This window comes from Rousettus aegyptiacus, unplaced genomic scaffold, assembly GCF_014176215.1.
Source record: "Rousettus aegyptiacus isolate mRouAeg1 unplaced genomic scaffold, mRouAeg1.p scaffold_m13_p_2, whole genome shotgun sequence".
Classification (NCBI taxonomy): Eukaryota; Metazoa; Chordata; class Mammalia; order Chiroptera; family Pteropodidae; genus Rousettus; species Rousettus aegyptiacus.
The window spans coordinates 45,746,905-45,762,388 of NW_023416295.1; the positions used below are offsets into that span (position 1 = coordinate 45,746,905).

At 34.6% G+C, this 15,484-nt stretch overlaps 1 protein-coding gene across 6 annotated transcripts in view; it reads left to right on the forward strand.

Annotated features, from left to right (window-relative positions):
- The window catches only part of GPR155 (G protein-coupled receptor 155), a 38,025-nt gene that overhangs the window by 196 nt on the left and 22,345 nt on the right, over positions 1-15,484 (forward strand). Inside the window, exons 2-6 of one of the 6 annotated variants that reach the window (XM_016134834.2) lie at positions 1,900-1,944; positions 2,249-4,490; positions 11,054-11,453; positions 13,198-13,363; positions 14,257-14,412. In XM_016134834.2, coding sequence (XP_015990320.2) covers positions 4,025-4,490; positions 11,054-11,453; positions 13,198-13,363; positions 14,257-14,412 — 1,188 coding nt within the window. In that variant the 5' untranslated portion in view covers positions 1,900-1,944; positions 2,249-4,024. Of the gene's footprint in view, positions 1-6; positions 4,491-11,053; positions 11,454-13,197; positions 13,364-14,256; positions 14,413-15,484 lie in introns of those variants that run through there. The other 5 variants (XM_016134872.2, XM_016134855.2, XM_016134864.2 and 2 more) reach the window with 5 other exon arrangements.

The window sequence follows — 15,484 nt, forward strand, 5'->3', positions numbered from 1 at the left end:
GAGATGGGCCCCTGGGGCGCTGACCTGTGGGTCCTGGCTTGGCCTTGAGGGACCCTGGTGCCCCTGCCCTCCCGTTCTGTGTAGGTGGGCAGCGCCCAGCCCTTGGCGCCCAGGCCCGCAGGCCACTGCCTGCGCCTGCCGGCCTCTGCCCCGCAATGCCCTCCTTTAGGACGTGCATGGCCATCTGAGAAGGCTTTCGTAGGGGAACGGGCGGCTTGTCTCTTCCAGTGACATAACTGTCATTCCTCAGTTTGAAGAGCACTTCATTGTACATGTATCCCGCTGTCATTCTCATCCTCTTCTCTTTATCCCAAGGGGTAGCCTCAGTATCTGCCCATGTACTTGGAGCGTTGCCCCAAATTTTCTCCCTTACCCCTTTTTTGGAGCATGTCAGTTACCCAGAACTTGTAACTCCTATGGCCTGGGAATGCTGACGACCAACTTTTTATCCCAGGCACAGACCCCAAACTGCCTTTCCACTTCCACTGTTGCCTGCCCAGGCATTGGGTGACAGCTCTTTGGGCAGCCTTTACAGTTAGCGACTCTCCATGCCCTTATCTTGGAGGGCCAAAATCTATCCCTGATGACAAGGGAAAAGCAGCGCTTAGTGCTCCCCACCCCAGCTCTCTAAGGAGGACATTCGATTCCCTACACATAGATAAGAGTGAGTGGCTGGTGTGACTGTTGAAAAGTGCTTTACTAGTACCACAGTGTATTATGCTTGTTCCACAGGATGAAGGATATTGAGTGTTTGAGAAATAGAGAGCCTACGAGTTTAAAGCTTTCTCTTTGAAGTTAATCAGAACCCTCTTCCTCATTTCACTTAATAATAGCAGTTGTTTACAATTTCGATGGTTCTCTGATGCTCTCTAAGCCAAATATGAAGTAGCCCAAAGTGGTTTGTATGTAGCATTTTTCCACTCCCTGCCCCAGTGAGTGGTCAGTGAGCAGTCTTTGACTGTGACAGATCAACAACATGTTGTTCTGTAACAAGCTGTGTCTCAATGAGATGAAAAAACTGAATTTAAGTTTTTTTAAAAACTTCTGTTGCTGTAGTTCCTGTTCATTTTAAAAGAATGCTTTCAGAAACATATTTTCCTCCCATTGAGAAAAAAAAAAGGTTAAGAAAGATTAAAGAAGTACAAATTAGTACTTGAGAGATGGTCACAGGGATGGGGAGTCTGGCATAGGGAACGGACAGTAGTAATGTAATAGCTATTCGTAGAGCCAGATGAGTGATAGAGTTGTCCAGGGGATCGTTTCATAAACTATATAAACATCTAGCCAATGTACTGTATACTTGAAACTAATAATAATAATAAAAAAAAATAAGATAAAACTCTATAAATACTCTTTGGTTATTTTGACTTTCCCTCAACTAGCAGGTGTTGCTTTTATAATGTTGAGGAACATTAAAAGAAAGCTCATGGAAAGGGGCAAATTACTTTTCAGAGTTTTTTTCTTGCTTTTCCACTAACAAAGTTAAACCCGGGCATTGCTACAACTATTTGACCATCACCTTGAGAAAAATGAAGAGCTTTCCCTTCCCTGCTAACAACTATTTACAAACAAATTAAATTAAACTCAACTCCTCTTAATTGTTTGGTATAAAATAAAAGCTGATAACCTTACAACCCATCCCATCCTTCTACTTTAGTAGAAGAATCTTTAACACCAAGTATTGTTTGAAGAATTGGCATAGGACAATGGATTATATTTAATTTGTTACCATTCTTATCATTATTATGAGGACTACAACTCCTTATAGCAATTACTACCATTTCTACCAATTACTACCATTTAAAGCCTTCTTTGTGATAAGCTACTATGATAAGCTGTGTCTAAAATTTCCAGTCTTTGCAATATTCCTCTAAGGATGCTTCTACTCTAATTTTACAGTTGAGAAGGCTAAGAGTCTGAAAGGCTAACTTGCCCAAAGAGTTGGTAAGTGATAAGGCTCCTAATTGGGTTCAGATCTGTTTGACTCTTTTTACTGAACAACCGTTAGTTTAAACTGTTGGTTTAAAATTATTGGAATATGATAATAGTGTGGTACAAATGAGGGGTAGTGAGCCATATGCATTACTAGTACTTCAGGCAAAGAAATATAAGGAACTTCAAAAAAATGACAGAAAATTGGGCTAGTTTATCACCTTGTTCTTTAGCACTGCTTTTTCAAGTCCACATCTTTAAGAGCTTCACATATTTATAACACTTTTGTTTAATTGTTTGCCACCTCCTACTTCAGCTATGGGTACCTGTATCAACAGTAGCTTTCCCAGGATATAACCTGACACTTAACTTGCTAAACTTCAAGCATGTGAGTATATAGGTTTTGTATATTTTGATCACTCCTATGTAATCCTAGTAGAAAAAGACTTGTCCTGATCCAGATTAAATGTAAGTTTTTTTTTTTTTAATGGCTCGGTTTATACCACAGTAGCACAGAGAAAACTATTTCACTCACACCCCTGAGTATCAGTTGTAGCTGGTCTCTGGCCTGCCATCCGAGTCTTTTTAATGCAGTGTGGGTGTTTGAGAACTTAACCTGGGCATTGTAAATTTCAGGAAACATAAGCTAAAAAATTACTTTCTACCTCATATGAGGCCACATTAGATGATTAATCCAGAATAATTACTTAGAAATTGACAGTTGTCACTATATTCATTTCAAGTTGCTAATAAGAGTAGATTAGTTGCAGAGTTGTCCAAACCTCGTGTTCACTGTGTCCCTGGCAGCAAGAAGGACGTCTGATAAGTACTATAATATTAGCATAAAGAATTTTCCCTTGCTTTAGCACTGTTGCTACAGTGAAAAAGTTAGAATACATATTCATTCAAAAAACAAACAAACAAACGAGAGAGATTTCCGTCCATGAACTAGATAGTTCCTAAAAGAGAACATCAGTTCACTGAAGGGTAAAATAAATATAAATATATGGAGTCTCTTGTGCACCATACACTATGTTAGGTGTTAGGGATATAACAGTAAACAAACACATGCATAGACTCTGCTTCTATGGCACTTAAAGTCTAGTAAAGTAGAAAAACATAAATCAAATAGTCACTCTAATGCATACTATAATTAGAAAATGAAGAAAGTGGACCTAAAGGTAAGAAACATAATTCTATTTGAGAAAGACTCTCGGCCTGACTATGGGGTCAGAAAAGCCTCCCTGATAAAGTGACTCCTGAGCTATATGATTTGGAGCATGAGTAGGCAGTATTAGGTAGAGAGTGGTGGGTGGATAGAGAACATTTTAGATTTAATTGCATGTGCAAAGTCCATGTGGCAGAAGGAGATTATGAAGCATTCAAGAAGACCAATATCTGTGGCTGTTGTAAAAGGAACTAAGAGTAAGCTTTGTGCCAGATATGATTATAAGGACTTCAGTTGAATAATCTCAAGTTCCTATGAGGTAGGTACTATTATTACCATTACACAGATGAGGAAAGTGAGGCACAAAAAATATAAATTACTGGTTCAAAATTGACAAGTGATACTCTGCTATATCCTTCTTCCTATCCTAGAGTCAAGAATGAACACAGGCTGGAAAGGCCCCTCTTGTCCAGTGTGTCTTCGTGATGTACTTTTGAAATTTCTGGAGAATTTAAATGCATGTGAACATTCAGCAGACTCCAGCTAGCTCCATGCTCTTAATCACTAGGCAGAGCTCTAGTATGGATCACTGGGGAGGACCCTGGGGTATCACTGCCACTGTAACATTTATGAATTTTATTTTACTCAAGTCTGATACTAAATATAGGACAGCAATATAAATATTTTAAGCTGACCCACCTTTGAGAGTAAAGAGATTAATGTTAGCTAGGAAACATACCCATCTTTTTTTTTAACTTGTATTTTTCTTTGATGATAGTTGAAGAAAAATATGTGTATTTATTTGGCCATTTAATAAGTCTAGGTTTGCCAATGTATCCTTTCAACTACAATTGTTCTCATTGTCACACTGAATCTTTCTTCTTTATTTCCAGAGATCTGGTTGGAGTTGGAAGGTGAAAGAAAATGAATTCTTTTACTGATTTACCTGCCAGGAACTTAACCATGGCGGTCAATATGACCAGCACTTTGTCCTCAACAGCAATGGATGGACTTAATTCCACTGATGATGAATCTTCAATGTCAGTAACAAGGCTTTTTCCAGCCTTACTAGAATGCTTTGGCATAATCCTTTGTGGTTACATAGCAGGAAGGGCCAATATCATAACATCAACACAGGCCAAAGGACTGGGAAATTTTGCCTCCAGATTTGTACTTCCAGCTTTATTATTCAAAAACATGGTTGTACTTGATTTTTCCAATGTGAATTGGTCTTTCCTATATAGCATCTTAATTGCCAAAGCTTCTGTTTTTTTCATTGTATGTGTATTAACGTTATTGGTTGCCAGTCCTGATAGTCGATTTAGCAAAGCTGGACTATTCCCTATTTTCACTACACAAAGTAATGACTTTGCATTGGGATATCCTATAGGTAAGTTATTTTTTATTTTTCAAATTTAAAAAAAATTCAAGTGTTTTAGAAGATAATGAAATTTAAGCCTTTTAATTTATTTAAACATTTGTTAGTGATAGATACTCTTGTGTCTAAGAAATCTTTTATATTTTTTCTTAAATATATCTTAAATTAAGATGAATTATATTTTTTCTTAACCTTAGTTTGAAGCTCCTTCAAAGGTCAACCTAAAATAAATGGTCCTATCCAAATAAACTTTGTGAATTTTCTTCCTAATAGTATTCTTTTTCTTCTCAATAATCACATATGAAAGAAATTTAATTTCCAGAAAAAATCAGATTCTGATTTAAATTTATGAGAAAGATAAGTATATGTCTATATAAAACAGTCATTATTAAATGTTAGCAGTGAAATTTATGAGTGATTTTTTTCCTTCCTTTATTTTTCTTACCATCTAGAATATATATTATTTTACATTAAAGCTCATTTTTGATCTTGTTCTTCACAATTTCAATGTACTTTAGTTGATTTATGGTTTAAGAACAAAAACGATGGAGGCCTTTTCATCTTTCCAACTTTTTATTTTCACTTTTCCAGCTCTTTAAGCAGGTTAATTTCATGTTTCTATGTTTATATTTTCCTGATGAAACAGTAAACATACCAGTTTGGGATGTTGAAATAATCTTGAAAGGAAACATTTTTTTCCAGAACACTCTGCCCCTAAGAAAATGTATACTTAGTAACTACATTTTTATATTTTTATCGTTAACTTAACATTGTTGTACTTTGATCATGCATTGCAATGTGAGGACCTGAATATTATAGATCTATTCATTCATTCATTCATTCATTCATTCATAGGGACACACTTTGTGCCGGTGCTACTGGGAATACACCTGTGAACAACATTCTTATACATATTGAATTTACATTTTAATGAGAAAATAAAATTAAAATGATGTCACGTAATGACAAGGGTCATAAAAATAAGTAAACTAGTATAGAGGGATAGGAATGAGTTGGTACCAGTGCAACTTGAGGTAGGGGGTCAGTAAAGGCCTTTCTGATGGTATATCTTCTGAGCAGAGACTAAAAGAAACAATAAAATGGACAGTTGAAATCTATCATTAACTTTCAGACTTTTTATCTAGTAGTTTTAATTACCCTTCCCACCCCTGATTATCTCAGCACTGATACCAAAAGAATTCTAGTGGAGTATACTTTTCATCTTTCTCCTATACCCTCTTCCATCTCTCTTACCAGAAACAGAGATATACCTTAAAAATTAAATAACTGTGAGAAAAGTAGGAGGTTTATGAGAGAGGAAAAACTAAATTCTTAGATAATTGAGTTCTAAATAGAAACTAGATAGGTATTCTTTTAAAGTTATTGAATTTGAAAATTAAGGATGAACCAAATATTTAAATAAAGACTGGAAACAAAAGCAAGGAGTTAATGTGTTCATCCATCTCTTCAGAGGCATTAATGCTGTAAATTTGTCAAGGTATTTATGCTATATGGACCTGAGAAGTGGCTCAGTATCATAGTGTTAAATATTTAATAAATATTGTTTTATCTTAATTTAGACATAAATCATAAGTATATCGTTTCATGCTCTCATAGATTAGTAAGCAAGCCCATAACTAAATAGAGCTAACATTTGTAACTTTATAGAGTACTTTGTTATGTACTTAACTCATTTGAGCTAGGGCAGATTTTATTATCCTCACTTTCAAATAAGGAGACAGGCTTACAGAGATTTAATTGCACTATCCTAGGTCACACAGCTTACAGGTGCCTAAGACCCAAACCTAGGTCTTCTGGTTCTAAATCCAGGACATTCTCTTATGCCACACAGTTATGTAACATTCCCATTTAATCTTCAAAAGGCCCAACTAGCCCTTATAATACATTAGTTTCAGATAAAATCAACATTTTTATTATCTTTACATTCATCTATAAATCTTTCATAAAATGAGTAGTAGTGGAAAAAAGACCTATTAAATGAGTTTATCCATTCTCATATGGAGGCAGACTCCAACTAAAAAATTTAGTCAGCCATATTTATCACTGCTTATATCCTACATTAAATCAGTGAATCTGGTAGTAATCATATTCCAAGCAATGGGCTAATTCAACTTCCCTGATGACTGTACTTATAGATTTTCAATTGTAATGTTTCTGGGGTTTTGTTGTTGTTTTTTTTAAATCACAAAAAATATAAGACCTCTTGTAACATTAGATTATAGACAATAACTTTACCAGAAACCAATAGTATAGACAGAATTCCTTTTTCATATACCTGGAGAATGGAAGGTGTGATATAGAACTACAGGGCCATGCGTCTGCTCCAGTAAGATTATTTAATATTGCTGTCCACGCCCATCTGCTTTCTGGCCTCCGTCAATGTGAACAGAGAAGACTGTGTCTCTAAAGAGAAGACCCTTTCAGTTTGTTATGTGGCCTCTCCCAAGAATTCCCACTCTCTGATTCACAGATAAACACCATAGGTTATAACACACTTCCTTTTTAAGACTACGTTTGTTTCACAACATCAGTCTACTGGACAGGTGACTCAGGAGAAGGCAGATAACAAATCAAGAAAAAGGACAGTCATGTTCCCTTTTTCTCTAGACTATGATAATTATAACAGTCTAGGAAGCTACATTAAAATTATTTATACCCAAGTGACAGAAAACTACAGTGCCTTTTTACAGACTAAAAAAGAAGCACACTGTTTTTTAGAACAATTTTTTTCAAAGGTACTTCAAGAAATCTGAGTGTGAGAAGGAACCAAGAATCTACCAAGGTGAAATGTTGATTTCAGCAAATCAGAACATTTCCCTGCCTCTGTCATTAAAAGATACTAATAGGGCATAGTTAAATCCTGTAATTCTTCAAACAATACTGATAAGGTAAGTGCCCTGATTAATCATAATTATCCTCTAGTGCTTGAGCTGTAAACAAAAAAGAAAATGAAGCATTTAACTATGTGCCATTAAATAATAGAATGATCCTGTCTGGGTCTTTTGGTTATTTGCTAGGGATTGAAAACCTGCTGGAATTAAAAGAGAAGCCACAGTGGGTGGCTAATTTTATCTCTTAGCTATACAATAATTCCTCATAGTGGGATTCTCCCTGTCCTCCCCAAGAGCCTTATTTCTAAGAATTAATTAGAATTTAATAGTTGATATAATGATTATAAACCTATTTGTTAGTATGGGACATTCCTTCCATATATACTTTTTCAGATTTGAAAAATCATCTTCAGATTGGTAACAAAACAGCACTACCAATTTATAAAGACATGATGTTAAGTGATTATGCATATGAATGGCAGAAATGGACTGAAATTTCCATGTTGAACCATATTCTAGTAATTTAACAAGTATTTATTCCCATTATTTTACTGTACCACTACTTTTGCCTTCAAATATCTGTTCAACTGACTTAAAATACTCCAATAGTAACCTGCTTTTAAATATTCAGAATATGAAAAAAGAAAATTTAAATATAAAAGAAAACAAATTAATGAACGATAATTAGATATAAATTACTATGTGTTAGAAAATACATATTACTCTGAAACCTTTGACATTCATTGATTTGTTAATTCCACCCAGTAACTATTTTCAGATTTACTCAGCACTGTGCTAGGGACTAGAGGTTATAAGTATATTTGAACTTAAAATTTGTTCAGGTAGCACTAATATGAAACAAGGTACCAGAGCCATCCAGAGACAAGGATATCCATGATACATATTGAAGACATGGTGTAAGAAGTGCCTGAGATAGACTTTAAACAGTAGGCAAGATTTAGATACGTAAGAAAGGAGAGATTTCAAGAAGTCAGGAGATGATGGTCAGCATATCAAACTAGTTATGAACCTTGTATTTATCTGGTGTAAGTGTGATATTAAACCGGCTGGTAGAGGCTATACCCTAAGGAATAGCTGGGTATTCCCAGAGTGATGAGTTGGGTAAATAAGGTGCCAGTGTGGAGACTGGAATGTAAATGTCAAAAGAAGGGCTTTATAGCTGTTTTTGTGGGTGGTGAGAACTGTGGGAAAATCTCAATTTTTGAAAGTTAAGATTTACGTGATATTGTAAGCAGTGAATAAAATGGATGAAGGCGGTGGTCAAGAAAAACCAAGAGGATATTAGTTGGAAACACATTAAGTAACCAAGTTTTGAAATTTTTGACTAGTGGTAGTAAGAATCAAGAGGAGAAAATACAAAAGATCCTGCAAAAGAAGAAAGTACTTGGTGATTGATTGGCTAGCCATAGATAATAAAGACAGTTACTCAAATTTGCATGGAGCTTTAAAACAATCTAAGGTCTATTATATAATGGTGATTAAGTGCTAGTGTGCTATGAAAGCTAAGTCTGGAAAAAGGTATTAACTTAAGGGGCTTTGTGTGCTGTAAGTTGTCAAAGGAACTTTATGCATTTTATATTAGCCAGTTGGGAAAATTCTTGTGCCCAGATTGAAAACACAGGCTTTTCCAAAACAGACTCTCTATTTTAAAATTTGAGTGGTGGGCAGGTCGGGATGCCTTTCTCTTAGAAATAAAATATCTAATCAGAAGAAGTGTATCTACCTAGGAATAGTTATCAAAACTGCTACTTTTTTTTACTTAAAAGCTGAAACCTCATGAAACATAAAAGAAAACCACTAAAGGTTACAGAGTATATCTAATTTGGAAATCAGAAAGAATTTGTGAAATTTTATGTTATCAAGTACATTTTATTTAATCATTGCTTCATTTCAGAACTATTATAGATCTCCGTATGTGCTTAGCTAAAAAAAAGAGGATTGAATCTTATAAAAGTAGTTTTTAGCTAATGAGAACAAAGTGAACTTCTACCGGTTATATAATCTAGTTACATAACTAACGGGACATGTGCATGACATTAACTGAACTTATGTATCCTGAGTAAGTAAACAGATATATTTTCCTACCTGAGTCACTTTATCTTAATGTAAATTGAGAAGGCTAATCTTTTACATTTTTTCACATGATTGCCTCCCTTCTTGTGAGTGATTGTAGCTGTTCTTTTTTTAACCTTTCCCAACCTCAAAGTCATTTCTGAATCAGCCATTGTATATTAGGTTGAATACTTTCAGAACTCATTGCCAAAAATGTGCCTAAAGACCAAGTTGCTGACTTTAATGTTCTAAGTTACCCTGATCAACTTACAACCAGGCCACGAACCTCCACTTTCACCAAGAAACTGATAAAATTCTGATCCAACCCACCTATGCCTTCTAAGGAGATCCAACTTACGCAGTGGTTAGGTTCTAAAATCATCATGTACAGTCAAACCCTTGAAAAATTTGTTAAACCACCTACAAAATGTAGCACATGTACTTTGTATATATTGTACCACTTCTCCTAAGTCTAACAGCCAGATTTTTCTCTCTAGCATTGTTGTTCTTCAGTGAACAGCAAGTGAAATAATTAGTTTGATTATTCTTTAGCATCTTCACTGGTCTTCACTATAGCCATCCATTCCCTTTCATTCCTCTCAAATGGAGGCCGCCTGTTTTCTCATCTGCATACTACATGAGCAATGGTAGATAGGACTGGCATCCTCATAGAGACCTCATGCTAGGCCATAATTATTTGCTGTTTTGTTAAAACTGCCTCTTTGAGGTTTATGTTGCCTGGCTAAACCCCTTATCCTCATTGCTGTCATCCGCTAACCACATTCTAGCCATTCCTCCTCATTCATTGAAGACTCGAATGTCTGACTCACTGTTAACTTCTCCACTCCCAAGTTTTGCCATTATCTTGTTTGACGTTGAACTGCCTGTCAAATTCTCTGCCTTCTTAGTTCCTTGTCCTTCTCATCTCCAATGATGTTTTCCTCTAGTCCACTTCAGCCACCAACTAACAATGGCCAACCTAGGTCATCCTGGACCTAGTCATCTGGGAAATATTAAATTCAGTAGCTCACTACCTGACTTACTCTGGACTCCTAAACTTCCAACTACATGTAATTCTTAGACTTTGTAGGAAACTCTGGTCTCTGATCCCTCTACTGTGTGTCAGCCATCTCCCATCTTCACTTCTCCTGTACAGGCTTGGACTCCATCAATTCAGTGCTCATTATTTAGTTCATTTTCTCATACTTGCTCCTCAATCCTCTGGACCCTGACTTCTGCCTCACCACTCCAGTGAAACTTCTTCTCAAGGGAACCAAACACCACCTGTTGCTATTACTAACATTTACCTTGTTATAAGAATTTTACTCTGAATTGTTTCTTTTAGGAATTCTACAATTTCGCCCTTTTAGTGTGTCTAGTCTAAGCCTCTCCTAGTAAAAATTAGTAGGTATTACTAAAAATAATTTGTAAAAGTTGATTATAATTTTATAAGCTAAATGTTATTTAACATGGTGTGTTTTTCTTGTTATAGCTTTCTTACTAAAAATGTACTTTTTCTAAACCAAGGCTAATGCAATCGTGCACTATTTATATTAATGTACGATATTCTCTAATTAAGCACAGAAAATGTACACATAATCTATTGTTTCTGTAATCATTTTAAAATCAATTTTAACTCTTGTTTTGCAGTTGAAGCTTTATATCAAACAACATACCCAGAGTATCTCCAGTACATTTATTTGGTGGCACCAGTATCTCTTATGATGTTAAACCCTATAGGGTTCATTTTCTGTGAAATTCAGAAGTGGAAAGACACTCAAAATCCTTCTCGAAACAAAGTAAAAATTGTGGGACTTGGACTTCTACATGTATTACAGAACCCAATAGTATTTATGGTCTTCATTGGCATTGCCTTCAATTTTATTCTTGATCAAAAGGTGCCCGAATATATGGAAAATTTTCTTAATGGACTTGCAAATTCTTATTCAGGATCAGCTCTCTTTTATCTTGGTCTTACAATGGTAGGAAAAATAAAGAAACTGAAGAAGTCAGCATTTATTGTACTAATTCTTCTCATCACAGCTAAACTGTAAGTTTCATTTATTTAACTTGGGGATTATACTTTGTGAAAGCCTTATTTAGCCATTCATTGGGATGTGTTCATAACCATTTTCTCCTTTAAATAGTCTGATAGTAATAATCCCTCTTAATTGAACAATGTGATTTAAAAGAAAATATGATATTGGCATTTTGTGGAAAGTCATTTTTTATTCCATGTAGGTTATTTTTTTCCATTTTATTGTCAAAGGATAAAGACTATTCAGCTTTTACATAATTTTACTTAATATTTCCTAATGTCCCAGTTCAATATTTTTAAAGAAATTTTGCAGGATTTCTGAGTTTTCTAATTCTATTAAAATCCTAAAGTCAAAATCATCTTAGTTGTGATGAGACCAATAATTTTGAATATAAACTATTTTTATCATGAATTTGAGGAAAATATTCTGTAACTCTAAGGGTGGTTGAAATTTCTATATAGAAGTAAGTTAAAATTAATAGTTATTATTAACTATCTGATCCTAGCCTGTCGAACAAAAAGTTCTTATTCCCCCCCCCCCCAAAAAAAAGTTCTTATCAGCTCCTTAGTTAATAGTTCTACAGTTTATTTAGCTCATTAACCATGGAGATATACTTTATGGTGCAGGTGACATCAATTTTACTACAAGATTATCCCAAGGCACGTGGGGCATACTTAACTATTCAGTTCAGCTCTTGAGACCAGTGCAATATGAAATAGTGTCTCTATTTTCAAAATAGTAAAAATGAATATAAATTCTGAATATTATTTATGGTAGCATTATGCTCCTTGGAAATAAAGTATTAATTAGTATTGCCACAGTAATAAACATGGCTCTAAAAATAGTGGTATTATCAACTTCAACTTATAAATAGAATTTAAATATTCTCACTTTTTGGATCTTTTTCTTTGGGTCTTTAATCTCTATTTGATATTTTCATCTATTTTTAATTTTAAAAATATACAGAAGAGTAATTCTTTACTCCATCGTAGAACATCTCTCTAGGTGCTGCTCTGACAATATCATCATTCTTGGTCTTGTTCTTTCTAAAGAAAAACTCCATTACCTCAGCTATACTGTTCATGTGCTCATTCTATGGAATCCTGAAGGATTGTTTAATAATTGACTCTTCACCAGTCTGGATTTCACGAATTTCCTGCCCCATTTGAATTGTTTCAGTTCCCTTTGCTAAACCTTTTTATCTTTACAAAGGCGAAGAACTAAGTGAAAGATACCTGTTTTTCTACTGGTTTTGAGAATCTAATTGAGCAGCAATGAGATTTGTCATCACCTGAACCATTTAAACCCCTAATCGTAATAAAAAACAACTTTTTTTTCCCAAAAAGGAGTTTAGTAATTTTCTTTAAAAAGTTTATTCAGATTGTCAACCTTTTAAAAAACATTTCAATGAATTAATAGAGGATGCAAGAAACAGCAACTATTCCTACAACTTTTACAAACATTTTTAAAGAAATTTATTTGTAGAACAAAAGAATCAGAGTTTTCACCTCCTAATCCCAGATGTTTGAAGCGTTTCTAGAATAATGTTACACTGCTCTAAATGACTCCAAGTTGAATTCTTCATTCTTTTGATAAAATGTTTACAAGCGGGCATACAGAGAACATGTACATGCCAAGAGATACACCTTCTGAAGAGAAGAAGAAGAACCAAATGTCAAATTCACTAGAGCAATTTACCCCTTTGGGAGCAGCATGCTTCTATATCAAATTATGACACATTTATTTTTTCTTCAGCCTGGTGGTGCCACTTCTGTGTAGGGAAATGGTGGAACACTTGGACAAGACCAACAGTGTAGTGAACCACACAAGTTTATCGAATTATGCATTTTTATATGGCATCTTTCCTGTAGCACCGGGAGTGGCTCTCTTTGCAACACACTTCAACATGGAAATAGAGATTGTATGTATATACAACTTTCTAAATTTGATTGTGTAGTTAGTAGAAAATGAATTTTCAAAACACAGAAATCAGCATTCTTTTATGAGAATTTGATACCTATAAGCTACTTAATTGTATATAAGGATATATCATGTAACATCAGGTAACAGTGTTTTTAATTTGGGGTCTTTATTCAGCCATGACTTTTTCATTAATTTTATTTAGTTTCAAGTATCTTATTGCTGTACTTATACCTAAGTCTAAAAGTTATTTATAGAGGGGTAACTTTTGAAATTTTGAGGACATAAATTCTATTTCATTCATTGATGATTCAACCACCAGATGCAAAACACCGTATATTCAACTGTAGTACATAGCTAAAATCAATTACAGAAAGTTATTATCAGTGTCTAAGCATATTGTAGATGTATCTACAGCATTAGAATAAATGTTTTTAAAATATAAAATGAAGGAACTAAATTGATTAATAAAAGTCAGTTCCATGTTTTTATCTGTAAAATGTTTGCACAGTAATTTTTCTTTTTGAATTGCTCTTATTGCCCTATATTTTATAAAATAGTATGAAAGGAAATTGGTCATCAATTTAATTAGATTGTTATTATGGTTTACTTCTTAGAACCTAGAAGATAACCATTAGCAGTGAGATGTCAGCTGTTTGTCATGTGCAAATAAAAATTGAGTATAGATTGGAAAAGGAGCCAAGAGAACTTAACTGTGTTTTCTTTTAAGAACTCTCAGAAAGGGGTTATATGGTAGTAGATAACAAGATGGATGTCTTTTTACTGAGTCTTGCTTATTTTAGAATACCTTAGTGTTCTGTGGCTATTTAAAGTTTAAGGTAATTGTTTAATTGCAACTGTGACCCTTTCCACAATTTTATTTCACTTTTGCAGATAACCTCAGGGATGGTAATAAGCACGTTTGTGTCTGCACCCATCATGTATGTTTCTGCCTGGTTACTGACCTTGCCCTCAATGGATCCTAAGCCATTGGCATATGCCATCCAGAATGTTAGTTTTGATATAAGTATTATCGGCCTGGTTGCCTTGGTAAGCATGTTTCAGTATAAAAATAAATGAAAACAACAGAATGAGTTTGAGAATAGCTTGGTAACAAAAAGTTTCCGTGGGTTTAAAGATTACATGAGACAAGATATGTGTAAAGCATTGTGCACATGGTGAACCACTATACAAATACTAGCTGTTGTAGAATCATGTAGTTGAAGGACCCTTAGAATCATGTCTAACCTCCCCCCCCCCACCCATTTCATGTTAATGAAACTTTCTGGATCTATCTAGTTCAAGTTAAGTACTTAAACACTCGACAACTAGAGTATCTTATAGATTTTGTTGCCTATTAAATTCAAGCAGTATTCTGGCTAGAAAAAAAAAAAAAGAACTTTTACTACTAAAGGAAAAGAAGTGGGGATGAATATGTATATTGTCAACAAATAAATGGCATGATTAATGTAATTTTTAAGATTTGTTACATTTGTTACATATTCTTAAAGATCAATGTCCATTGATAAGAGGGCAGTTTGGGGAGAGAGACCATGTAAGCTTCGATTGACGTTGAGGGGAGAAGAAAGAAGGAAGTCAGCCAGCAAACTTAGCTGGCCACTGTGTAGGTAGACTAAAAACCCAATCCTTTTCAATATAAGGAATCCAAGACAGTCTTAAGGTAGGCAATGTATATTGTTTGAAGTAAGATAACCTGGAAGTTAGATACCTCATGAGCCAATATGGTGGAATCAAAAAGGGAGAACTTAGTGCATTGTAACTGCATCTCCCACTCAAGCTCTTTTCTTAAATATTGGCTATGAACTTGTGTCCCACACCAGCCACCAAAGATAGGGAAAGTTAGAACATGGCCCAAATCAAGGCAATAGTTCTTAAAGACCCTGGCACTTTTGGACAGTTAATTTACAATAGGATCTCTCCATGCTTTTTATTTTACTTTGGATATAGTAATTTACCTTAATATCCTTTTGGGAACTGACATGTTAAAGTAAATGTTGGAATTTCTTTCTGAATCAAGATAGAGTTCTTTAAAGAGGCTAATCAATGACTTATTTAATAAGTAATTATAAAGACTAAAAAAAACTGAATAACTTTTGAACCC